Source organism: Pristiophorus japonicus, chromosome 4, assembly GCF_044704955.1.
Source record: "Pristiophorus japonicus isolate sPriJap1 chromosome 4, sPriJap1.hap1, whole genome shotgun sequence".
Lineage (NCBI taxonomy): Eukaryota > Metazoa > Chordata > Chondrichthyes > Pristiophoridae > Pristiophorus > Pristiophorus japonicus.
The window spans coordinates 67,207,521-67,234,496 of record NC_091980.1 but is presented as its reverse complement, the minus strand read 5'-3'; the positions used below and the strand labels follow the sequence as shown (position 1 = coordinate 67,234,496).

General features: G+C 43.2%; 1 protein-coding gene across 12 annotated transcripts in view; it reads right to left on the bottom strand.

Annotated features, from left to right (window-relative positions):
* The window catches only part of LOC139262937 (myotilin-like), a 156,394-nt gene that overhangs the window by 26,953 nt on the left and 102,465 nt on the right, over positions 1 to 26,976 (bottom strand). For 10 of the 12 annotated variants that reach the window (XM_070878264.1, XM_070878262.1, XM_070878259.1 and 7 more), the window contains 3 exons: positions 4,210 to 4,902; positions 3,895 to 4,045; positions 2,032 to 2,133 (listed from right to left, as the gene is read on the bottom strand). In XM_070878264.1, coding sequence (XP_070734365.1) covers positions 2,032 to 2,133; positions 3,895 to 4,045; positions 4,210 to 4,902 — 946 coding nt within the window. The remainder of the gene's footprint in view (positions 1 to 2,031; positions 2,134 to 3,894; positions 4,046 to 4,209; positions 4,903 to 26,976) is intronic. The other 2 variants (XM_070878271.1, XM_070878270.1) reach the window with 2 other exon arrangements.

Below are 26,976 nucleotides of genomic sequence, written 5' to 3'. Positions count from 1 at the left end.
GCATGATGCCTTGCTGCCCATCACCCATCAGTCGGACAGTCAGGGAATGAAAGCACCTGTAATTCATGTATGTACAGGGCCTTCTGAGGGGGCCTGCAGGCAATGGTGTCCTGGACTGAAGCCTGTAAGTTGTGCAAATCTAGGAACCTTAACTTGCTATTTCTAGTTGTCCATGGGGACAGTAATGAATGTGCTTGCTCTGGTAAACTTGACATCAGTCACCTGCCTCATAGAATCATAGAAATTTACAGCACGGAAGGAGGCCATTTCGGCCCATCGTGTCCATGTGGACTGACAAAGAGCTATCCAGCCTAATCCCACTTTTCAGCTCTTGGTCCACGGCCCTGTAGGTTACGGCATTTCAAGTGCATATCCAAGTACTTTTTAAATGTGGTGAGGGGTTCGGCCTCTACCACCCTTTCAGGCAGTGAGTTCCAAACCCCCACCAGCCTCTGGGTGAAGAAATTTCCCCTCAAATCCCCTCTAAACCTCCTACCAATTACTTTAAAATATGCTCCCTGGTTGTTCACCCCTCATGCAAGCATAAACTGCATTTTGCCCTGTTACTGATGTTGCAGCCCAGAAGGAGCCAGAGGCAAAGAAGTTCAGTGCAGCAGTAACTTAGTCAGGGTCAAGACAGTACTGGCCCTGGCCCTGGCAGTTGGCTGCAGGAGATGACCCAACTGTGTCACTGCCTCCCTGGACAAGTGCAGCTCTCCTGTGCAATGCTTCTCTGCCAACAGCAACTATGATGTTGTAGATCTGAACGCTCTGGGAGGGTAAGGGTTCCTGGGAGCTTTCCTCCTGGCCTGCTCTCCCTGCAGCTGTGTGATTTTCCTGCAGCTGCTGATCCTCCCCCTCCAGACACAGTAGAATTCCCAGCTGCATCCCCTATGATTCCAAACATGGGGCCCCTGATTAGTTGTCAACAGGGTAAAGGCAGGACCAGCAGTTTCAAGCATAGCCAAAAACCACAATGTTGCACAAGCCAAAAGTCAGCAAAAACTTTCCAGTGATTTACCTGGATGACACTAAGGAAAAGGATGCCTTTAAATATTGCTGCAAATGACAGTTCTGAGATTGTGGGCAGGTTGTACTTCTATCAATAGCAAGCAGATGGCAACCAAAACGAGGTTTGGGTGATTAAACTGTTGCAAGACCCCAATTGCATGCATTAATAGGCTCCTGCCAGTTTTGAGTAGGCGCGTTAGCTGAGACCCACTCAAAAATCCCACTGGGTGATCCTCTGGCGTCATTTCAATGCAAATGGATTGTTTTCCGGTTTTCGGGCAGTGCTGCACTGTTCACGCCATATCACACACGCGCTCGCGCACACACACACTCGCAAACCACACCACACACGCGTACACCATGCACACCAGACCACACACACAACACAAACACGTGCACATACACCACATGCGCTCGCTCGCGCACCACACACACACACACACCAGACTACGCGTACCACACGCACACTCACGCACCGCACACCGCGCCCGTACACCACAACGCACGTGCCCGCACACCACAACGCACATCACACACGCTCGCCACACGCACACCCACCACACATGCACACCTGCACACCACACTCACACCACATGCACACCCCTGCACAGACATCACACACACCCCCGCCCCTGCACACACACCACACATACCCCCGCACACACACGCTTGCACATCACACCACGCACCACACACTCTCTCCTACAAGAAAATATATTTTAAGTTTAAAGCATATTTTATTGTAGGATATATAGTTAATTTTCTTTTTCGCTTGTCAATAAATTAGCCAAAGTATTTTAACTTTGTACTAATGTTGTAAATATTTTTAGAAAATTAAAAGCAAATATATGTATTGACTAATTATCGAAAATACAAACTGCATGCAGTAGTTTTACCAATCAGCCTTTTTCGGTCAACAAACTGGGAAAGATTCCTCTGATAATCCCATGAAGCAGAAATATTTTGACATTCACACCGAAATCAAACCACATGTGTAAAGAAAAGGAAAAATGTAATTACCTGGTTTATTTGCTCATTTTCCATCCTTTGAAGATCAAGCACAGAGGCCGCGTTCTCTGCTCCCAGTAATCGGCGGGCCATCTTTTCCTCGTACGTTAATCGCTAGAATGAAGAGAGGTTTGAGTTATATTTCAGTGTTAGGAGTAATTCTTGCTTTTCCTAAATTCTAAGATCAAATATAACTTCCTAAATTGAAGTTCATCATAATCTAGTTGCCCAGTTTAAGAGAAATAAGCATTTTATTTCCTGAAAACATTTTTAACTTGCCTGTAAAACATGAGGGCTTGGAATTTCTTCAATGTGATTGGCACCATTGCTGCCCCTTCAACAAAGTCGCTGTGTCCAGTGGTCGCTAGCAGAGGGATGTATATGCATGTTTCTGGGGGAAACTCATATCCATTGATCTAAGCAGGATGTTGATTATACTGGGTGGGCATATTGTGGGAAGGGCTGAAAAAAAATCGAGGAACTGGGGAAGCAATTTAAAGGTGCGCCAGCAGCTGAAACCCAGGTTTCCTCATTAAAAATTGTTCCAACATTGTTCCCCAAAAATGGTGAGGAAATTCATCCCCAGGGAAAAGCATTTTGCATTATAACAAAGGGAGCCATTCACAAAAATGTGTAACAATTGTGCTAGTCATTCAGTCCACGCTCATGCTATTTTCAGCATTCTTGGAGAAAGATGAATTTTCACATCGGTGTGGAATTATTCCAATTGTGAATGTACACTCAATGCATTTTACCAAGTCCTGAAAATCAGTAAACCTGTGGTTAGAGGCAGATTACTGGCTCACTTGAAATATATGAAATTCTGAACTTGGTGTTCCACATAAACTGCATGTGCCAATATGAAACGAAAAAATACCCAAAAACTGCCAAATGAGAAAGGCTGTAATGATCTATAGACTTTGGAAATGGCATATTTCCATGCACGTTACTCAGTCCATAATCTTCTGTATGGCTGCTACAGATATTCTGTCGTACAAATTGTTTTGGCTCATTTGCACGGAAAATTGTTGTTTAATATTGATAATATAATCAAAGGAATTGTCTGGGAAAGTTATTGAGCTCTCCAGTGTGAGTGAGGTTAATTAATGTAATTATAGATGCAATAATTAACATACTTCAATTAACTTATCATGTTAATAAGGCTCTTTCACACCAAATGGCACAGTAACTTCCTCCAGCCAATTCTCCAGATAGGTTATTCAGTTTGAAAACCTTTCTTAAGTTTGTCTAAATCACCATGCAGTATTCTTGTTTAAACTTAACTTTACTTTGAGGTTATTAGCAAATCTCCAAGTTTAAATTTAAATTTCTGCCCACTAAATTTTCAACTCTCAGAAGTTGAGATTTGTCCCATACATTATCTGAAGCAATAAAGTTAAAGGCAGAGAAGTAACACATTTGATAATCAGAACTGTAAATCTGCTAAATTAGGGTTGAAAAATGTATTTCAGTTGACTGAATAAGCAAAATTAAACAATCTTGAATATATATGTCTTGGTGAAATAATGCTGTCTCTTGTAACTAATGAGGAAGTTACGTGTGTGGCCCTGATTCTCCATTGGAACTTGAGCTGTAGTAATAAGACCTATAAGAGCTGGTGTGATTATTTTGAGGTTGCACAATGAGGTGGATTCCTGGCCCTAGTTAATCATAGGTAGAAGCTGATGATATTTAATTGCTCCCAAAATGTTAATCTCAATGCCTTAAAAGTAGAAGAATGGCCTGCTATGTTGACAATATATATGTCTGCCCCACACTTTCAGTTGTTTTAGAAATAGCACTCGTGGCAAATTAGCAAAAAGTGCACTCATCTATAATAAGATTCAAATAATATTTATCAGCATAATCCTGTACCTGCTGTCCATCGTGCAGAAGCCCATTTTTACAGCGCAGTTTTCTTTCCAAGTCTTGAATGACAGCATTTTTTGAGCCTTGAATCTGTTCATCACTGGTTGGCTTTGGTGACTTGACAATTTTCTTTCCAAAGTTGCTGGGATATCTATAACTAATGAAAATTTCAGGAGCAATGACGAAGGGGTAAATAAATTCTTATTTCTGTTATCAATAACTGAGTATGTGAATCTCATCACACACATTCAAGGGGATTGTACAATGTAAACATGTATTGAAATTACCAGACTGATCATTTTGAGGGAATTTCATACTTACTTCATTTCTTTGGTAGGCAGCTGCATCTCATTTTTTGGAACTGAAACAAACTGGGATGGGAGCACTGAACTGAGAAAGGCTGCAGGTGACTCAGTGTAAGAAGGGAAGGACATATGCTTTGAGGCAGTGTAAAGAGACGATTGAGGACAAAGGGAAGGTTGAAGAGTGTGGGGTGGTGGTGGCGATGCTGGAGTTGACTCTCTATTAGAGCCAAATGATGAAGATGCAGTAGAAATTGGAGAGCTTAATGTTGATGATAATGCAAGCATTTGCTGGTCATTTTGACTCTGTGATTGCTGGAAGGAGCTAGGCAACTGCTGAACACTATAGGCTTTTGTTTGCAATGCAGGGGAATGCTGAGGAAATGGAACTGTAGCGACCCCAGATGTTGGAGACTGGAATTTTGGTTGGCACTTAGTCTGTGATTGAATGAAATCGCTTGGCCGCTCATAGTTGAAACTTGATTGACGCGTTGGCTGTGAAGAAAGGTTGACCACACTCATAGCAGTTAATTGTTGGCTTGTCTCACTCTTGGACTGAGATGTTTGATCAGGAGATATTGATTGGTTAGAAACTGGTAGGTGTGCCTCCAAAAGGAGGGTAGTCTGCTTTTGTCTGTTGCCTTTTTGGTGAGGGTGGAAGTCTTGCGGATTGGATGGAGAATGATGCTTGATATTCTGCTGTACCGGCTGACTAGGCGGAAGAAGGAAAATAATTTTTAAAGAAAAAGATTTAAAAGTATTAATTCTAATACAGATCAATGCAGAACTACTTTGCGAAAGAAATGGTATGCTTGATCATGTTTTCAACAAATAAACCAATTTTCATATTTGCATAGCAGCCAACATGGGGACGAATTCCACGCCTGGGGCATTGCCAGTGTAGGGGCACTTTGTGCAACATGTCACATGCTGTCAGGACCTAGAGGGAACCTCCTGGGTTTCCCCAAGGGCCTCTCATTAACATTTGACATGTGCACAATTTGCGTCCCACATTGACAACAAGGTGGAAGGGACAGAATTACCTGTGGAGTTGCAGCAACTTAAAGCTGCTCAATCAGTTCTGGGGGAAAGCTCCCATTCCTGTGGTAGTGCTGAAAGTCTTCTCGAAATCAGACAAATGTCTAACAATTCCCAAGGGGAAAGAGGACAGCTTTCTTTAGTGAGAAAGCCTCGGCAGCAATGCTAATGACGGTCCTGATGAGGACTGTGGGATTTTTGGGTATTCCTCAGCAAGTTGTGCAGAGGACGCCTGGGAAGAGGTGGCTGAGCAAGTAAATTACGTTTCTGCAGTAGAGTGAGCATCCTCCCAGATGAGGAAGAAATTCAGCACCTTCAAGAAGTTTACCAAGTGAATCTTGTATTTATCTCTAGCAGTTTGCAATTTCATGCCTGGAACACATACACAGACTCCCTACACACAGTTGCATACTTATTGGGATGTTTTCTGATCTTTGCATATGCTTTTGCTCTCTCTATCACAAGGCAGCCCATTTTCCTGCCTGACATACCTCACCCTTCCAGAAACCCTTTCTTTGTTGGTGGGTACGGCCTTTAAGTACTCCTTGAATACCCACTTGCATGTTCTTCCACTGCTGGTTAGTGAAGCACAGTGTCAAATTGCCTATCTCTGGCAGGCTTCAGGAAAGAGTCAACATTTCATTTGTGTCTTGTGATTGCAGGTCAAGGAAACATATAGAAGGGAGAGGCAGAAACGTAGGCCGCCATTCCTTGGGACCCATTGGAGAGTGTCATGAAGATGGTCAACCTGACTCTTCAGACTAATACCCACTCTTCCCTCTTGCTTTTTCTGCAAGGAATGTTTTTTCAGTTGACTCAATTGGCAAACTAGCGGCACCTACGTTGCTGAAACGGTGTTCCAAGTAAAGGCTCGCAGGTTCCAAGATTTGATTTCTCCATTGTGTTTCCGTAGGGCCACCTGCTCACAGTGCTAGGGTCAGAGGGACCATCCACTTCACACTCCCACCCACGACAAGCATCGGCCCAGGAATATGTACTCCAGGAAAGATATTTTTTTTAAGAGTTACAACAGGAAGCACTGGATGAAGCACACAGCACGAGTCAGGCGGAAACAAGTGACAGAGGCAGTCTAAAGCAGGCTGGAGGGCCGGCACCATTCTGCCCCAGATACTGGTTTTCAGGACTGGTCCATTCAGGACCTGCACATCATGATGGTGCTTTATGAGTACCGCTGATTGATTGAGTCCTGCGGGAGTGTGTGAAGAGCACAGCAGAGTCAGGTGGAGTGCACTAACAGCATCAACACCGATTTCTGGCCGCATTACAGAACCGCAGTCCACCCAGGAGAGTGTGTCACCTCTGGGGGGGGGGGGTTCTGCAAGGCACCTCCTCCCCTACCAGAGGTCCCGAGTACAGCTGTAGGCTCTCTCTGGAGCACGCTAACCTAGACCTAGAGCTCCAATCTCAGAGTCCATTTTGATGGGATTCTCCATGCTGGGTGACCAGCTGGACAGGGTCTCAGTGTATCCCTGTGGTCTTCCCCGATGTAGATGACTGAAAATACCGAGGGAGTGCCGGCTAATGTCTGCTGTCCGACCACCCCCACCCTTCTCCTCGTCTGCAACAAATGTCGGAACTGTACCTCTGAGGAATATGTACATTAGTTAACAGAGTTTTCATTTCAATTCAAATAAAATGTTGCGTTTACATAACTGGCGCCGATTTTAACTGCCCGACGCTGGCGGTCTCCGGGAGGGGCCCACTTTCCCACCTCCCTCTCGCCCTGTCTTCACACGAACCCGCTCTTTTGAGGGTAAACAGGGCCTCCGCGGGGAGGAAGCGGGTCCTGCTTTTAACATACAGATCGGGGCTGATGTCAGCAGAACCCGGCCTGCAATTTTAACCCGAGGCCTGAGTAAGTGGCAGTGTCGGTCAGTCCATCCGTCCGGCAAACCTGCCGGGCCCCGGGCCAGCCCAGGCCCAGGGGAAAGTTTTAAAGTGAGATTTCAGCATTTGTTGTGCGGCGAGAGGGGCAGGAGCGCTCCGGGCTTCACAGCGAAGCCTGGGGCCTCCCTTGTACCGGGCCGGTCATGGCCAGACCACTCACCCCCACCACCACACATATCCCCCCTCGCCCCCCCCTGCTGATCATTACACCCGCTTCTCCCCCGGACTTCCCCCTCCCTCAGCCAGAGGCCTCCCATGAACTGCCGGATCCCCTGCTGTGACCACCTGTCCCGCCCACTGCCAAGGTCATCAATCTGTCGGGCTGACGGGCTGCAGAACTTTTATTTAAATGTGGCCCTGGATCAACAGCGTCTCCACATCCCCGGCCTTTCCGGGTCCATCCCCCGGTGCCGGGCTCCTCCGCACCCTACCCAACCCTCCGGCAATGTCGGGGCCATTATATTTCTAATAGGCCGCACAGTTAGTTCTTAAATATGGTTATTTTTTAAAAAATAATTTTGCAAACCATTGCGTCCCTCCCCAAGAGCGGGCTATAATCTGTTGAAGGACATTTAAAGTTAGATTTTAAGAGCTTAGAATCATAGAAATGTACGGCACAGAAGGCGGCCATTCGGCCCATCATTACATGATGCCTTTTTGATTGTGTGATTTAATGAGTTACAGCATTTAAAAAGTAGTGGACAGGTTGCTGTTAAAATCAAAACTATTAATTCTTGTTGGATTGCCGACATTATTACTCAGATTCTTGTGAAGACTAGACTGTGACTACAACTGCATCATCAGCCCAGCGCCCTTTGAAAAAAGAAGGTATCCATATATCAAGGCTTTCGGAGAGCTTTGTACCATGTCCATTAAAGCACCTCGGCTTCTCACCGGATACCCCTGAAGTATTCACCGTATCAGCGAAGGATTTGCTGTTTGCCAAATATTTTTTTCATTTCGGAGGTAACTGTGTTTGCCCAGATGCCTCATGATTCGTGTATTACTGGAGCTTAAATAATTTGCCACGTAGAATTAATACTACAGTATTTTTATGAAAATAAAATAATTAGTTAATTCGTCATCTTTGACTGTAAATTTTTTATTGACAGATCAATAGTCAGATTTGTGCTGCTGCAGTCCTGCTATTTAAAGTATAGTTCAGATGCACATTGGTATGGTAAGGACAAGTGGTTCTAATTTTAAATGCAGTGGTATTCTTTCATGTAGAAGATACCATTTAGGGAGAAATACTTCTGCATTTCGTTTGGGTTTTGCTGTGATTTTGTTTTTTTACTCATTGTATTTTAACTTATTTTCTTCTGTTATTTTTTCCAATAGATCTTTTTGATTCTGATTAACAACAACAACTTGTATTTATATAGTGCCTTTAACATAGCAAAATGTCCCAAAAGGCTTCACGGAAGCCTTATAAAATAAAATGTGACACAAAGCCACAAAAGATGTTAGAGCATTTGACCAAAAAAGAGGTAGGTTTTAAGGAGCGTCTTAAAGGAGGATAGAGAGGTTTAGGGAGGGAATTCCAGAGCTTCGGGTCTTGGCAGCTGAAGACATGGCCACCAATTAAGAGGCTAGAATTAGAGGAGTGCAGATTTCTCAGGAGGGTTGTGGGACTGGAGGAGATTACAGAGATAGGGAGGGGCGAGGCCATGGAGGGATTTGAAAACGAAGATGAGAATTTTTTTAATTGAGGCATTGCTTAACTGGGAGCCAATGTAGGTCAGTGAGCACAGGGATGACGGGTGAATAGGACTTGGTGCAAGTTAGGATACGGGCAGCAGAGTTTTAGATGACCTCAAGTTTACGAAGGTAGAACATGGGAGACTGGCCAGGAGAGCGTTGGAATAGTCAGGTCTAAAGGTAACAAGGGCATGGATGAAAGTTTCAGCAACAGATGAGCTGACACAGGGACGGATTCAGTTGACGTTCTGGAACTGGAAATAGGCGGTCTTAGTGATGGCGTGGATATGTGGTTAGAAGTTCATCTTGCGATCAGATATGACACCAAGATTGTGAACAGTCTGGATCAGCCTCAAACAGTTACCAGAGAGAGGGATGGAATCGGTGGCTAGGGAATGGAGTTTGTGGCTGGAACCGAAGACAGTGGCTTCAGTCTTCCCAATTTTTAGTTGGAGGAAATTTTTGCTCATCAAGTACTGGATGTCAGACCAGCAGTTTGACAATTTAGAGACAGTGGAGGGGTTGAGAGAGGTAGAGCTGGGTGTAGTTCATGTACATGTTGAAACTGACGCTGTGTTTTCAGATGATATTGCATGTAGATGGAAAACAAGAGTGGGCCAAGGCAAGATCCTTGGGGGACACCAGAGGTAATGGAGCAGGAAGAGAAGCCATTGCAGGTGATTCTCTGGCTACGATTAGATAGATAGATAGATAAGAATGGAACAAGGCAAATTTTTAAATTTCAGATTTCCAACATCTGCAGTATTTTGCTTTTGTATGAGGGGTTTAAGACACACAAACAATGGTCTATGGAGTGGGAGCAGAGGAGACTAAATAGTTCTGTTTTAACATGTAGGAGTAACATTTAAATGATTGTTGCTCCAGTCCCTTCACTGAGAACTAATCTTGCTCCCTCCTACACAATGACCAAAATTAATATGACCTACGACAGTATAATATAAAAAAGGTGCATAGTCTTAAATTTAGTTGCATTGCACCCTCAGATCACCCACCCACATTCATAAAAATTGTGGAATGTTAATGGCTGCAAATTATGCTTACTATATGTATGGAGGAGGTGGGCTAATCTTTTTTTCTTTGAAGAATACACTTTCATGTTACCACAGACTCCAGTTATGCTCCATTTGGATATGACCAGATCTTTGATGTAGGAAATACTTTCAGGGCCCCTTCAGTAATAGAGAACTTGTACAAAATGATATAGGCCTAGAAATGTGTCTCGGGCAGTGGGTAAGATGGACTGTATCGGATCGGCAGCACAGGATATTCAGTTCCATCGCAGTCAGTGGAATGGAATATCCTGCCCTGCGTATAACGGCTGGCCGATCCAATACCGCCTGTTTTGTGGCAACGCCCGAGACGAATTTCTAGGCCATATTGTTTTTTATAATGTGATTTTGTGTGACCCCTAAAGACTGGGAAGGAAGGTTCTGCTGTACTATGCCAATAGATCAGATCTACTGAAATATGAGTATTCAGTACAAGAAGAGAAAAAAAAAAAAAATTTTCAGGAAATTCACATTTTTCCAGTATTTAATTTGAGCTAATGGTGTCTCTTCTGATTATTGGGGGATTACCAGTGGCATCACAGAGCTCCTGTTTCATCAGGTTAAAGGTTTTTGGTAACACAGTTCACACATGTATTTACAGTTATTAGCAGGCCTCACTTTGAAAGTAATGCCTAGTATACAGTGGTGCTCAGAGTTACTTTTACCCTAAAGTAACTGAATATGTTCTGACCAAATTTATTGACACAGTGATAGCAATATATATTATCTTTGGCTAGAGAAGTTGCAGTGATTTGCCATTTCTTGATCGCAAAGTATTATCAATGAGATTTGCCCACGATGAGACGACTTTACATTGCGTGGCAGATTCCACAGCGCTGGGCAACAGACAAACAAGAAAACTTTGAACATCACGATTCAGAACTTTACTTTCGGTTTTCTGGGCGTTTCTCAACGGCTGGGTAATATCTGTGAATCAGCGAGCAAGACATTGCTCCAATGGTCTGTCCAGGTATGCTGTACACTCAGCCCATTATCAGTGGCGGCAGCATTTATATTAAAATAAAAACCAAGGGATTTAATTTCCTATGTATGTTATTTTTATGGGTTTGCCTAATATGTTCAAATATGAATTCCTGCCTGCACTATTTTAATAGATTAACAACTGCATTAAACTAGTGTAGACCAGAATTTAAAAATAGTACGTAGAGGAAAATTAAGCCACTAAATTGTTTGCCTGAAGAGACAATGAAAAATAATTTCTCGTTGGCTACTTTCTAATTCCGATTTTAGCTTGAAGTGGAGGACCATCCGTCCAGCCCCCTGGAGCGTGAGGTTTAGGAGATGTTAACTCCTGGGCTTCATTTATATTTCCCATGCTGACTCCTGCCTGAAGCCGGCAGGAATGATATGAAGGTTGGTGGGCAGGAGTAGGAAATTGCACGGCCACAAGCCATGGCCGGGCACCGAAGGAAGCGCTCCCTGGCAAGATAAGTCGTGCAGTAGGGGATGGGGTGTCTGGGCTGATTGCGGTCGGAGGAGAGGGCCGGGAAGCCTGGGCTAGAAGAGGGCCAAGGTTTACATGTTGGGCCAGCAGGAGCACCCCTCTAGCTCCTGGCCACAAGGTACATTTCAAAAATGTAAAAAATGTAATAGTTTTTGCTGACCGCTTGGACACAGTGCGCGATTCAAACATCTCCAAATAAAATTATGTTGGAGATCGAATGATTTCGTTGGACACCAACATTTCAATATTTATGAGGCCCCCTGGGTATTACCACGGTTGGGGCGGGAACACAACAGGTTGTCCAGCAGCCATTTTGACTCCACCTGCGCCATTCCCTCCGGGCGAGCGGAGTTAAAATCGGAGCTTCTGTTTCTGCCCCTATTTGTTCTATGATGTAAATTTTCTGTTCTGGGATTAGTGAAACCCTTGAGGTAAACAGGCTTTTTGCTAAGTCTGTTCAACCAAAAAATTACCAACTTTTTACTTAAATCTTTATTATTTTTTATGTTTTTAGTTCCAATGTGAATGTTAAAGGTTTATTAGGAAAGATTAAATAGCAGCCTGTCACAAACCAAACGTTAAAAACTTTTACACATGGAAAATATAAAAACGCTTTAAGATGAACAGCTATGTAACTTAATTCTCTTGAAGTCAACAATGATATAATTCTTTTCTGGGAAAAAAAGTTTGGAAGAATTTAAATGGAAGTTCCTGTCATTTCCATTACGTCATCTGTTCCAAAGTACCACAATTTACTGGAAGCATGCCAGAACAGGAGTAATGTCCCATTGCTTATTAGTTCCAATAATCTCCAGAACAATCATTTCCATTTTTTGTATTTCTGAACACCTGGGACAGGAAACTAGTTTTTATTTGTACTATTACAAGTGTAAATATTCTTTGGAAGTTCCAATAATGAGTGACAAGTATTTTACCATCATTCAGTTTGCAATACCAAACCTACAGGAGGCCAGGAAGCTTTCAGGACAAAGGCACAACAGTGAGTGAGCATGCTATTTCTGGTAATATTGAATATGTTTAGTATGTTATTAATTATTAAAATATATTCTGTATTTTCAATTAAAACATTTTGGGTCTTGCTCCCAGATGTCGGCTACAGAGGTCAATCCAACGCAAGTCAGTAATAATATCTGAAGTGGTTTTCTAAACTCACAGTACATTGGCACAATTTATTCAGGTATATTTTACTGAGACAGCAACCACCAAACAGGCTTTTTGCTAAATCTGTTCAACCAAAAAATTACCAACTTTTTACTTAAATCTTTATTATTTTTTATGTTTTTAGTTCCAATGTGAATGTTAAAGGTTTATTAGGAAAGATTAAATAGCAGCCTGTCACAAACCAAACGTTAAAAACTTTTACACATGGAAAATATAAAAACGCTTTAAGATGAACAGCTATGTAACTTAATTCTCTTGAACTCAACAATGATATAAGTTTAAAAATGTAATTGGAAGGCCATCTAATAGGAAGCTTTTATACTATATATACTCGAGACAGAAATGATGGTATTTCGAAGAATTTATTTTTAAATCATTATATAAAGCATTAATATTTAGATACCTTATGATTAAAAATAAAGTATTTTAAAATATAAACTCAGTTTCATCTTATAAACATTTTATTTTGTACACATTCTCTCACCATATAAAAATCAGTTGGTTAAGCTTACCTTAATCAAATATTCCTGTAGGATTTAAGTTACATGGTACATGCACTATGAGAGCCCTTTTAGTACTGCTATTAACTGAGAAGTTAAACTTTAGAAGTTAGTGCTTGTATATAGTACAGGCAGTGAGGGGATGACGTTTGGTGAATGACTGATCTGTCACTACAGCACTATATCACTTACTCCCTCACCAAAGTAAGAGTCCCTCTTTTCATCAATCTACATACTAGGGCATATACTGTATGACCCCCAGTAGCATTATGTGGTGCAGTGAAGTGCTCCATTTGTTTGCTTTAACTGTACCAATACAGGATCTCCTCACTATAGGTTTTCAGTATGTTGCAATCTCCATTATGTTAATTTTTTGGCATTAACTCCTAGTTTTGTACATTATTTTATCCTGCTCTAATGGTTCCCCTTTGTCTGTTGTATCACCAGGGCCATTATCTCTTTGTCACTGGCTGGTGTGGATCTGTTGAAGAATGTCCTAGTTGGACTGCCTTTCTGACTTTTCCTCTCTTTGTTGGCTCCATTCAGACAACGCAGCTGAGATTAGCAACTCTCTACATGATGATGACCCACTGGTGAAAATCTAGGTTATAGTTTTCTCCTAGAATCTTAGTGCAATGTGCAACTAGTTATAAAATACATATATGTGCATACATTCCTCAAAAAAATTCATCTTTGTTGACAGTGCTTGCCATGGTCCATTAATATTCCCATCACCACATGCTCCATAGTGGCATAGGTTTCAAATATGGCAATTTGTGTAAAGCTAAATAGCAATGATGACATTATGGCACTAGTGCAATTTAGTTGTGGTGTCAGTGACAGAATCTTATCTTAGCTCTGTGTTAAGGTGACTGGGCCAAAGGTGTACACTTGTGTCCTGTCACATTTCATCCATCCAGTGTTCTGGATTTATGATTTGCGTAACTGGTAGCTGTGGTATTGATACCAGGACTGGTGTGATGAGAATGATCAGGAGATTCAAGAGCTAATAGATTGCAAGCGCAGGGCATTTCTGAGCCTTAAACAGCAACCCAACTCAGGAGCAGCAAAGCAGCATTATAGACAGCTAAAGGCTAAGGTCCAACAAAAAACCCAGGACCTAAAGAACAGGTGGTGGATGGAGAAAGTACAGGAGATACAACAGCTGGCTGACAGACATGATGTGCGAGGATTCTTCACCGCAGTCAAGGTCACCTACGGTCCAAACATCCAAGGCCCCACCCTGCTGCTGGCCAAGAACGGGGAAACACTCATCAAGGACACCGAGGCAGTCAGGGCCCGCTGGAAGGAGCACTTCGAAGATCTCCTCAACCAAGACTCTGCCTTTGACTTGAGTGTTCGCGACTCCATCCCGCAGCATGCTACCTGCCATCACCTCAGTGAGACCCCAACACTGCACCGAAGTAGAAAAAGCCATAAGACAGCTAAAAAATAACAAGGCTACGGGAGCGGATGGAATCCCTGCTGAGCCACTGAAGTATGGCGGAGAGGCACTGCTGGCGCGACATCATATCTCTCATCTGGAGGGAGGAGAGCATGCCGGGAGATCTCAGAGATGCAGTGATCGTGACCATCTTTAAAAAAGGGAACAAGTCTGACTGCGGCAACTACAGAGGAATCTCCCTGCTATCAACCACTGGGAAAGTCGTCGCTAAAGTCCTCAACTGTCTTCGCCCCATGGCCGAGGAGCTCCTCCCGGAGTTGCAGTGCAGATTTCGTCCCCTCTGGGGCACAACGGGCATGATTTTTGCAGCGTGACAGCTGCAGGGAAAATGCAGGGAACAGCGCCAACCCTTATACATGGCCTTCTTCGATCTTACAAAGGCTTCGCGAGGGTCTATTGAGCATCGTCCTCTGTTTCGGATGCCCCCAAAGGTACATCACCATCCATCGCCTGCTCCACAACGACATGCAGGCCGTGATCCTTACCAATGGATCCATCACAGACCCAATCCACGACCAGACCGGCGTCAAGCAGGGCTGCGTCATTGCCCCAACCCTCTTCTCAATCCTCCTCGCTGCCATGCTCCACCTCACAGTTTACAAGCTCCTCGCTGGAGTGGAACTAGACTACAGAACCAGTGGGAAGCTGTTCAACCTTCGCTATCTCCAGGCCAGGTCCAAGACCACCCCAACCTCTGTCGTTGAGCTACAGTACGCGGACGATGCCTGCGTCTGTGCACACAGGCTGAAGTCCAGGACATAGTCGACGTATTTACCAAGGCATATGAAAGCATGGGCCTTTCGCTAAACATCAGTGAGACAAAGGTCCTCCACCATCCTGTCCTCGCCACATAGCACTGCCTCCCAGACATCAAGATCCACGGCAAGGCCCTGGACAACATGGACCACTTCCCTTATCTCGGGAGCCTCCTATCAACAAGAGCAGGCATTGACGACGAGCTCCAACACCGCCTCCAGTACGCCAGTGCACCCTTCAGCCGCCTGAGGAAAAGAGTGTTTGAAGACCAGGCCCTCAAAACTGTCACCAAGCTCATGGTCTACAGGGCCATAGTAATACTCGCCCTCCTGTATGGCTCAGAGACATGGACCATGTACAGTAGACACCTCAAGTTGCTGGAGAAATACAACCAACAATGTCTCCGCAAGATCCTACAAATCCCCTGGAAGGACAGACGCACCAACATTAGCGTCCTCGGCCAGGACAACGTCCCCAGCATTGAAGCACTGACCACACTTTATCAGCTCCGCTGGGCAGGTCACATAGTTCACATGCCAGACACGAGACTCCCAAAGCAAACGCTCTACTTGGAACTCATCCATGGCAAACAAGCCAAAGGTGGGTAGAGGAAACATTACAAGGACACCCTCAAAGCCTCTCTGATAAAGCGCGACATCCCCACTGACACCTGTGAGTCCCTGGCCATAGACCGCCCTAAGTGGAGGAAGTGCAGCCGGGAGGGTACTGAGCTCCTCGAGTATCGCCGCCGAGAGCATGCAGACAGCGGAAGGAGCGTGCTGCAAACCAGGCTCCCTGCTCACCCATCCCTTCAACCACTGTCTGCCCACCTGTAACAGAGACGGTGATTCTCGTATTGGACTGTACACCACCCAAGAACTCGTGCTAAGAGTGAAACCAAGTCTTCCTCGATTCCGAGGGACTGCCTATGATGATGATGATGGCCTTTCTCTAATGAAGCTGATGTTTATAGCATTCGGATCTGACTGAAAACTATTTACAAATCTTACATGAACAGTGTATGATACCGTTTCTTGAATGCACACATTCTATTACTCTACCTTTAAGAATGTTACTGTGCATGTGGGTATAATATCATTTTCCCTAGGCATGTAGTTGTACTGTCACTTGTGCATCATTGCAAATTGGTTTATTTTTTGCAGTAATTCACGATCTAATCTCATCTAGGTTGAGCTTGGCACTCCCTGGAATATAAAGACAGGCTTACAAAGTTCTTGGTGGTCCTGGGCATCGTTTTTTAAAAAAGGTTTTGTTTTGAGAGTGCAAACAATCTCACCTGCAATCTCAAAATATTTAAAATTTACTGTCCAGGATGGAGCTCAGTACATACAAGTAACCGTGTGCAGTGATCTCATGGAAGTGGAAATGCAGACTCGCAATCACAACAGCCCACCAATGGTGCAGTATTCACTGAGGCATATGAAAGCATGGGTCTTACGCTTAACATTCGTAAGACAAAAGTCCTCCACCAGCCTGTCACCGCCGCTCAGCACTGCCCTCCAATCATCAAGATCCATGGCGCGGCCCTGGACAACGTGGACCATTTCCCATATCTCGGGAGCCTCTTATCAACAAAGGCAGACACTGATGCGGAGATTCAACATCGCTTCCAGTGCGCCAGTGCAGCCTTCGGCCGTCTGAGGAAAAGAGTGTTTGAAGACTAGGCCCTCAAATCTACCACCAAGCTCATGATCTACAGGGCTGTAGTATGGATCTGAGGCATGGACGATGTATAGAAGGCACCTCAAGTTGCTGGAAATATATCACCAACGATGTCTCTGCAAGATCTTGCAAATCCCCTGGGAGGACAGGCGCTCCAACATCAGTGTCCTCGACCAGGCTAACATCCCCAGTATTGAAGCACTGACCACACTCGATCAGCTTCGCTGGGCAGGCCACATAGTTCGCATGCCAGATACGAGACTCCCTAAGCAAATGCTTTATGTGGAGCTCCTTCATGGTAAACGAGCCAAAGGAGGACAGTGGAAACATTATAAGGACACCCTCAAAGTCTCCCTGGTAAAGTGCGACATAACCACTGACCCTGGCTGAAGATTACCTGAGATGGAGAAAGTACATCCGGGAGGGCGTTGAGCTCTTCGAGTCTCAACACAAAGAGCGTGAAGAGGCCAAGCACAGGCAATGGAAGGAGCGCGCGGCAAACCAAACCCACCGACCCCTTCCCTCGACGAATGTCTGTACCATCTGTAACAGGGTCTGTGGCTCTCGTATCGGACTGTTCAGCCATCAAAGAACTCACTTTGGGAGTGGAAGCAAGTCTTCCTCGATTCCGAGGGACTGCCTATGATGATGATGATGACAAACACAGGCTAGCATTTCCAAACCACACTTAATAAAACTAAAATTGTAATCCTGTTTATTCTATCAGTATTATGAATGAGGTAGTGTCATGTTACTGCACATTTCTTGGATTTTATTTCATACTATTTAGAAACTGCAGCTATTATAGGAAAACAAATATGCAGATTTTGAAATTTTGCAATGACACCTTGTCCCTGTAGTAGTGACTCTTATTTTGAAATGAGAAACCAGTTTCCTTTTTTTAGGCTGCCCACTGAATTCTTACAGCAAATGTGACTCAAATCAATCTATTCACCAGCTCCTTTGTGACAGCACCTCCCCTTTTCCTCACTTCAATTGCTTCAATCATTGTTATGTTACTCAGAACGTTCCCACTGGATCTTTACTGTTTCAAAGAAATACTTCAGCCACATCCCCAGCCTTTTCTATACACGGTCTTTTAGAAATAATGAGGATTTCAGCAGATCAGCCTCTGGCCTGACTGGATAGTCCATGTCATGAACAGTATGCTACTTTTATTGATAGATTTCAATTTAGTGATGTAAGGCTAAACTAAAATAGTATGACTTAATCCACACTGTCTACCTCAATTGAAAGAAAGTTGTGTTATAATCAAATTGATAATGAGGTAGATTAACAACCTTAGTTATAAATAGTTTGTGTGTGTTTACATTTTAAATTAGCAATTATATTGGATCAAGGTTTGTTTTTTTTAAGTAAAATGCAACTGTTTAAATACCTTCAACTGTGTTGCATCTTTTGCTGATCTGGGATGAAGCACACCTTTTTATCCCCTTCCACATACACAGACTTTGTTTCATTTATTCTGTGCCATAGTAATCACGTGAAAATCTAGAATTACATAGAATTTACAATACAGAAACAGGCCATTTGACTCAACAGGTCTGTGCCAGTGCTTATGCTCCACACGGTTATCTCACCCTATCAACATATCCTATTTTTTCTCACATACTTATCTAGCTTCCCTTTAAATGCATCCATGCTATTCACCTTAACTGCTCCATGTGGTAGCAAGTTCTACATTCTAACCACTCTCTGAGTAAAGAAGTTTATCCTAATTCCTTATTGGATTTATTAGTGATGATTTTATATTTATAGAATCATAGAAATTTACATGGAAACATAGAAACATAGAAAATAGGTGCAGGAGCAGGCCATTCAGTTCATGGCTGAACATGAAACTTCAGTACCCCCTTCCTGCTTTCTCGCCATAACCCTTGATCCCCCGAGTAGTAAGGACTTCATCTAACTCCCTTTTGAATATATTTAGTGAATTGGCCTCAACAACTTTCTGTGGTAGAGAATTCCACAGGTTCACCACTCTCTGGGTGAAGAAGTTTCTCCTCATCTCGGTCCTAAATGGCTTACCCCTTATCCTCAGACTGTGACCCCTGGTTCTGGACTTCCCCAACATTGGGAACATTCTTCCTGCATCTAACCTGTCTAAACCCGTCAGAATTTTAAACGTTTCCATGAGGTCCCCTCTCATTCTTCTGAACTCCAGTGAATACAAGTGAACTCCAGTGAATACGGTACAGAAGGAGGCCATTCGGTCGATTGTGTCTGTGCCAGTCGAAAGAGCTATCTAGCCAATCCCACATTCCAGCTCTTGGTCCATAACCTTGTAGGTTACGACACTTTAAGTGCATATGCAAGTACTTTTTAAATGTGGTGAGGGTTTCTGCCTCTACCACCCTTTCAGGCAGTGAGTTCCAGACCCCCACCACCCTCTGGGTGAAAATATTTCCCTCACAAATCCCCTCTAATCCTTCTACCAATTACTTTAAATCTATGCCCCTGGTTATTGATCTCTCTGCTAAGGGAAAAAGGTCCTTCCTATCCACTCTATCTAGGCCCCTCATAATTTTATACACCTCAATTAAATCTCTCCTCAGCCGCCCCTGTTCTAAAGTAAACAACCACAGCCGATTCAATCTTTCCTTATAGCTAAAATTCTTCAGTCCTGGCATCATCCTCATAGGAATAGGAGTAGGCCATCCAGCCCCTCAAACCTGTGGATCTAACTCCATATACTTGCCTTTGGCCCATACCCTTTAATACCTTTTACAAAAAGCTGTCAATCTCCGATTTAAAATTAACAATTGATCTAGCATCAGTTGTCGTTTGCAGAAGAGAGATCCAAACTTCTACCTTTCTTTGTGTTTAGAAGTTTTTACTAATTTCACTCCTGAAAGGTCTGGCTCTAATTTTTAGACTATGCCCCCTAGTCCTAAAATCACCAACCAGCAGAAATAGTTTCTCTCTATCTGATCCCCTTAATATTCTGAAAACTTCGATCAGATCACCCCTTAACCTTCTAAATTCTAGGGAATACAACCCTAATTTGTGTAATTGTGCCTCGTAACTTAACCCTTGAAGTCTGGGTAACATTCTGGTAAACCTACGCCGCACACCCTCCAAGGCCAATATATTCTTCCTAAGGTGTCATGGATATCAGTAGTGGAGAAAATGTTGGAATCAATTATTAAGGATGAAATAGCAGCGCATTTGGAAAGTAGTGACAGGATCGGCCCAAGTCAACATGGATTTATGAAAGGGAAATCATGCTTGACAAATCTTCTGGAATTTTTTGAGGATGTAACTAGTAGAGTGGACAAGGGAGAACCAGTGGATGTGGTGTATTTGGACTTTCAAAAGGCTTTTGACAAGGTCCCACACAAGAAATTGGTGTGCAAAATTAAAGCACATGGTATTGGGGGTAATGTATTGACGTGGATAGAGAACTGGTTGGCAGACAGGAAGCAGTGAGTCGGGACAAACGGATTCTTTTCAGAATGGCAGGCAGTGCCTAGTGGGGTGCCACAGGACTCAGTGCTGGAAACCCCAGTTATTTACAATATACATTAATGATTTAGATGAAGGAATTGAGTGTAATATCTCCAAGTTTGCAGATGACACTAAACTGGGTGGCAATGTGAGCTGTGAGGAGGATGTTAAGAGGCTGCAGGGTGACTTGGACAGGTTAGGTGAGTGGGCAAATGCATGGCAGATGCAGTATAATGTGGATAAATGTGAGGTTATCCACTTTGGTGGGAAAAACACGAAGGCAGAATATTGTCTGAATGGCGACAGATTAGGAAAAGGGGAGGTGCAACGAGACCTGGGTATCATGGTACATCAGTCATTGAAAGTTGGCATGCAGGTAAGCAGGCGGTGAAGAAGGCAAATGGTATGTTGGCCTTCATAGCGAGGGGTTTTGAGTTTCGAAGCAGGGAGGTCTTACTGCAGTTCTACAGGGCCTTGGTGAGGTCACACCTTGAATATTGTGTACAGTTTTGGTCTCCTAATCTGAGGAACTACGTTCTTGCTATTGAGGAAGTGCAGCGAAGGTTCACCAGACTGATTCCCGGAATGGCTGGACTGATATATGAGGAGAGACTGGATCGACTGGGCCTTTATTCACTGGGGTTTAGAAGGATGAGAGGGGATCTTCATAGAAACATATAAAATTCTGATGGGACTGGATAGGTTAGATGCAGGAAGAATGTTCCCGATGTTGGGGAAGTCCAGAACCAGGGGACACAGTCTAAGGATAAGGGGTAAGTCATTTAGGACTGAGATGAGGAGAAACTTCGTCACTCAGAGAGTGAACCTGTGTTAACCTGTGGAATTCCCTACCGCAGAGAGTTGTTGATGCCAGTTCATTGGATATATTCAAGAGGGAGTTAGATTTGGCCCTTTCGGCTAAAGGGATCAAGGGGTATGGAGAGAAAGCAGGAAAGGGGTACTGAGGTGAATGATCAACCGTGATCTTATTGAATGGTGGTGCAGGCTCGAAGGGCCAAAAGGCCTACTCCTGCACCTATTTTCTATGTTTCTATGGTGCCCAGAATTGCTCACAGTAGTCCAGGTGTGGGCTAACCAGGGTTTTGTATAGCTGCAGCCTAACTTCTACCCCTTTGTATTCTAGTCCTCTAGATATTTAAAAAAGGAGGCAGACAAAAAGCAGGAAACTATAGACGAGTTAGCCGAACATCTGTGGTTGGGAAAATGTTGGAGTCCATTATTAAAGAAGCAGTAGCAGGACATTTGGAAAAGCAAAATTCGAGCAGGCAGAATCAGCATGGATTTGTGAAGGGGAAGTCATGTTTGACACATCCTCAAAGAATTCCAGAAAATTTAACGAACAGGGTGGATAAAGGGGAACCAGTGGATGGTGGTGTATTTGGACTTCGAGAAGGCATTTGACATGGTGCCACATAAACGGTTATTGCACAAGATAAAAGTTCACGGGGTTGGGGGTAATATATTATCATGGATAGAGGATTGGCTAACTAACAGAAAACAGAGAGTCGGGATAAATGGTTCATTCTCTGATTGTCAACTAGTAACTAGTGGGGTGCCGCAGGGATCAGTGCTGGGACCTCAACTATTTACAATCTATATTAACGACTTGAAAGTAGGGACTGAGTGTAACGTAGCAAGTTTGCTGATGATACAAAGATGGGAGGAAAAGCAATGTATGAGGAGGACACAAAAAATCTGCAAAAGGACATAGACAGGCTAAGTGAGTGGGCAAAAATTTGTCAGATGGAGTATAATGTTGGAAAGTGTGAGGTCATGCACTTTGGCAGAAAAAAATCAAAGAACAAGTTATTATTTAAATGGGGAAAGATTGCAAAGTGCTGCATTACAGCGGGACCTGGGGTTACTTGTGCCTGAAATACAAAAGGATAGTATGCAGGTGCAGCAAGTGATCAGGAAGGCCAATGGAATCTTGACCTTTATTGCAAAGGGGATGGAGTATAAAAGCAGGGAAGCTGTACAGGGTATTGGTGAGGCCACACCTGGAATACTGCGTGCAATTTTGGTTTCCATATTTACGAAAGGATATACTTGCTTTGGAGGCAGTTCAGAGAAGGTTCATTAGGTTGATTCCGGAGATGAGGGGGTTGACTTATGAGGAAAGGTTGAGTAGGTTGGGCCTCTGCTCATTGGAATTCAGAAGAATGAGAGGTGATCTTATCAAAACGTATAAGATTATGAGGGGGCTTGACAAAGTGGATGCAGAGAGGATGTTTCTGCTGATGGGGGAGACTAGAATTAGAGGGCATGATCTTAGAATAAGGGGCTGCCCATTTAAAACTGAGTTAAGGAGAAATTTCTTCTCTCAGAGGGTTATAAATCTGTGGAATTCGCTGCCTCAGAGAGCTGTGGAAGCTGGGACATTGAATAAATTTAAGACAGAAATAGACAGTTTCTTAAATGATAAGGGGTTATGGGGAGCGGGCAGGGAGGTGGAGCTGAGTCCATGATCATATCAGCCATGATCTTATTGAATGGCGGAGCAGGCTCAAGGGGCCGTATGGCCTACTCCTGTTCCTATTTTTTACGTTCTTATATAAAGGCCAGCATTCTAATAGTTTTTTTGATTATTTTCTGTACCTGTTCATGACATTTTAATGATTTATGTACCTGAACCCTCAAGTCTCTTTGGACATCCATTGTTTTTAGCTTTTCACCATTTAGAAAATATATTGTTCTGTCCTTTTTTTAAGTCCAAAGTAGATGACCTCACATTTGCGTACATTGAAATCCATTTGCCACAGTTTTTCCCATTCACTTAATCCATCAATATCCCTTTATAATGTTATGCTTTCGTCTACACTGCTTACAGTGCTACCTATCTTTGTGTCATTGGCAAATTTGGATCTACGACTTTCTATGCCACCATCTAAGTCATTAATAAATATTGTGAATAGTTGCGGCTCCAACACAGATCCCTATGGGACATTACTCGTCACATCCTGCCAATTTGAGTACCAACCCATTATCCCTACTGCCTGTCTCCTGTAGCTCAGCCAATTTCTTAACCAGGTCAATAATTTGCCCTCAACTCCGTGGGCTTCTCTCTTTGATAACAGTCTCTTATGAGGGACTTTATCAAATGCCTTCTGGAAGTCCATATAAATAACATCCATAGACATTCCCCTGTCCGCTACTTCAATCACCTCTTCAAAAAATTCAATCGGGTTTGTCAGCTATGGCCTACCTTTCACAAATCCATGCTCTGATTAACTGAACATTTTCATGGTGTTCAGTCAACCTATCCTTAATAATAGACTCTAGCAATTTCCCAACATCAGATGTTCGGCTAACTGGTCTATAATTCCCTGGTTTCTCCCTCTCGGCATTCTTAAAAAATGGAGTGACATGCACAATTTTTCCAATCTAAAGGGACAGTTCTTGAATCTAGAGAACTTTGGAAGATTATAGTTAGGGCATCTGCAATGTGCTCACCTACTTCATAGAAACATAGAAACATAGAAACATAGAAAATAGGTGCAGGAGTAGGCCATTCGGCCCTTCTAGCCTGCACCGCCATTCAATGAGTTCATGGCTGCACATGCAACTTCAGTACCCCATTCCTGCTTTCTCACCATACCCCTTGATTCCCCTAGTAGTAAGGACTTCATCTAACTCCTTTTTGAATATATTTAGTGAATTGGCCTCAACAACTTTCTGTGGTAGAGAATTCCACAGGTTCACCACTCTCTGGGTGAAGAAATTCCTCCTCATCTTGGTCCTAAATGGCTTACCCCTTATCCTTAGACTGTGTCCCCTGGTTCTGGACTTCCCCAACATTGGGAACATTCTTCCTGCATCTAACCTGTCTAACCCCATCAGAATTTTAAACGTTTCTATGAGGTCCCCTCTCATTCTTCTGAACTCCAGTGAATACAAGCCCAGTTGATCCAGTCTTTCTTGATAGGTCAGTCCCACCATCCCGGGAATCAGTCTGGTGAACCTTCGCTGCACTCCCTTAATAGCAAGAATGTCCTTCCTCAGGTTAAAACCTTGGGATGGAAACCATTTGGCCCTGGGGATTTGTCACTCTTTAGTGCTATTATTTTCTTTATTACTGTTAATTTACCTATGTTAATTTTATTGAGTTCCTGTCCCCGATTCAATATTTGTTTTTTTATTATTTCCAGCAAGCTGTCCTCTTCCTCTATTGTAAATACTGACGCAAAGTAATTATTCAACATGTCCACCATTTCCCCATTGTCATTGATAATATCACCACTTTCAGTTTTTAAGGGACCAATATTGCTCCTGACATTCTCTTATTCCTAATGCAACTATAAAAATTCTTTGTATTGATCTTGATGCCCCTTGCAAGTTTCTTTTCATACTTCCTTTTTGTAAATCTTACTATCTGTTTTGACATCCTTTGTTGTTCTTTGTATGTTTCCCATTCGCCAGGATCTGTGCTACTTTTTGTATTTTTGTGTGCCCTTTCCTTCAGTTGTATGCTGTCCCTTACCTCTTTAGTTGTCCATGGTTTTTTTGGCTCTTGCCCCTCAGGGGTATAAACTGGTTCTGTATCATGCTAAATTATTTTTTGAACAGCTCCCACTGATCTTTTGTCATTTTACCCATTAACAGATTTGTCCAGTTTACTTTGGATCATTGCCTCATTCCATTGAAGTCAGCCTTACCTAAATCTAGAATCTTAGTAGCTGTTTCGCGTTTCTCCCTTTTCAAACGCTACTTTGAACTCGATTATGCTACGATCGCTATTGGATAAATGTTCACGCACAGTAAGGCTGTTAACTAAATCTGGCTCATTATTCATGACTAAATCTAATACAGCCTGCCCCCTTGTTGGCTCTAGGACATATTGTTGCAGAAAACTATCCTGGACACACTCAAGAAATTCATTACCTTTCTGACAGGTGCTAGTCTGCTTTTCCCAATCTATATGAAAGTTAAAATCCCCCATTAAAACCACTCTGCCTTTACTACACACTTGTCTAATCCTCGTAAATCTCCTCTGTATCCTCTCTAGTGTGATCACATCCTTCCTTTAATGCGGTGACCAGAACTGTACGCAATACTCTAGCTGTGGCCTAAGTTGTGTTTTATACAGTTCTCCCTGCTCTTGTATTCTATGCCTTGGCTTATAAAGAAAAGTATCCCGTTACCTTCAGGGATCTGTGGACATGTACTCCAAGGTCTTTCTGTTCCTCCACATTTCTCAGTATCATACCATTTAATGTGTATGCCCTTGACTTGTTTGCCCTCCCCAAATGCATTATCTCACATTTTTCCAGATTGAATTTCATTTGCCACATTTCTGCCCATCTGACCAGTCCATTGATATCTTCCGGCAGTCTACAGCTATCTTCCTCACTACTAATGATACGGCCAATTGTTGTAATATTTGCAAACTTCTTAATCAGGCCCCCTCAAGTCTTAATCATTGATATATATCACCAAAAGCAAGGGACCTAGTACTGAGCCCTGTGGAACCCCACTGGAAGAAGCCTTCCAGTCACAATAAACCCGTCGACCATTACCCATTTGTTTCCTGGCACTGAGCCAGTTTTGGATCCAACTTGACACTTTCCCTGGGATCCCATGGGCTTTTACTTTTCTGGCCAGTCCGCCATGTGGGACCTTGCTAAAATCCATGTAGACCACATCAAATGAGCAACCTCCACCTATTTGTAGCAGGTGGTGAGTGGCCTAGCCAGTGATTCTTAAAGGGACCACTCGAGGCTGATTTAAAAATGGGTTGGACATTTGTTAAAGGCCTTGCTAAAATCCATGTAGACTACATCAAACATCCAACAGCCCCTAGTTTTGGACTCTCTCAATGCCTGGCTATTGTCCCCACCAGTCTTTCCCTCCCCAGGTCCCTTTGACATTTGGTAGCATTCACTGAATAATTTCTCTACAGCAATGGTGGCCCAACATCCACAAGAGACTTGATAGACTTAATGCTACAACATGAACTGGCATTGTACTCTTCCTTATACCTTTGTAGGACAGCTCAACAATAGCATTCTATATGTAGGTGATGATAGGAAAGTACCTGATTTCAATATTTATCTATAAAGGAACTGTTACTGTCTTTTACTTTTGGGCTGAGGTTACAAAACAGATCATCTTAATTTGTAACGGTGATTAACTCCAAGAGTCCCCCTTCCACAGCCTCAGAGATCTATCTCTAACTGAAGCCATCTCATCTTTAAAGTGCTTTACTCGCCTGATGTACTATTAGCTCAAAGTCTGCAATTACAGAACTAGAAACAAGGTTGGTAAATGTGTGACCAGGTGGTGGCAAGGCCAGATAGATCTTGTGGTGCTTCACAGAATGACCGTTCTTTTTGAAAAGGACAGCAATTGTTATGTATGCAGGACTCCCTAATACCTCAACCAGAAATATTTCTGCACTCTCTGGTTTTAATGTGACTGTAGAATAGTGGCAACAGTGAGAAGTTGTATGAATGGAAGGTTTTCATTGTGTACTGCAGTTCCCTGCTTTGACTACGTGTTTCTACTGGAGGTGGGATATAGGGGCTCCATG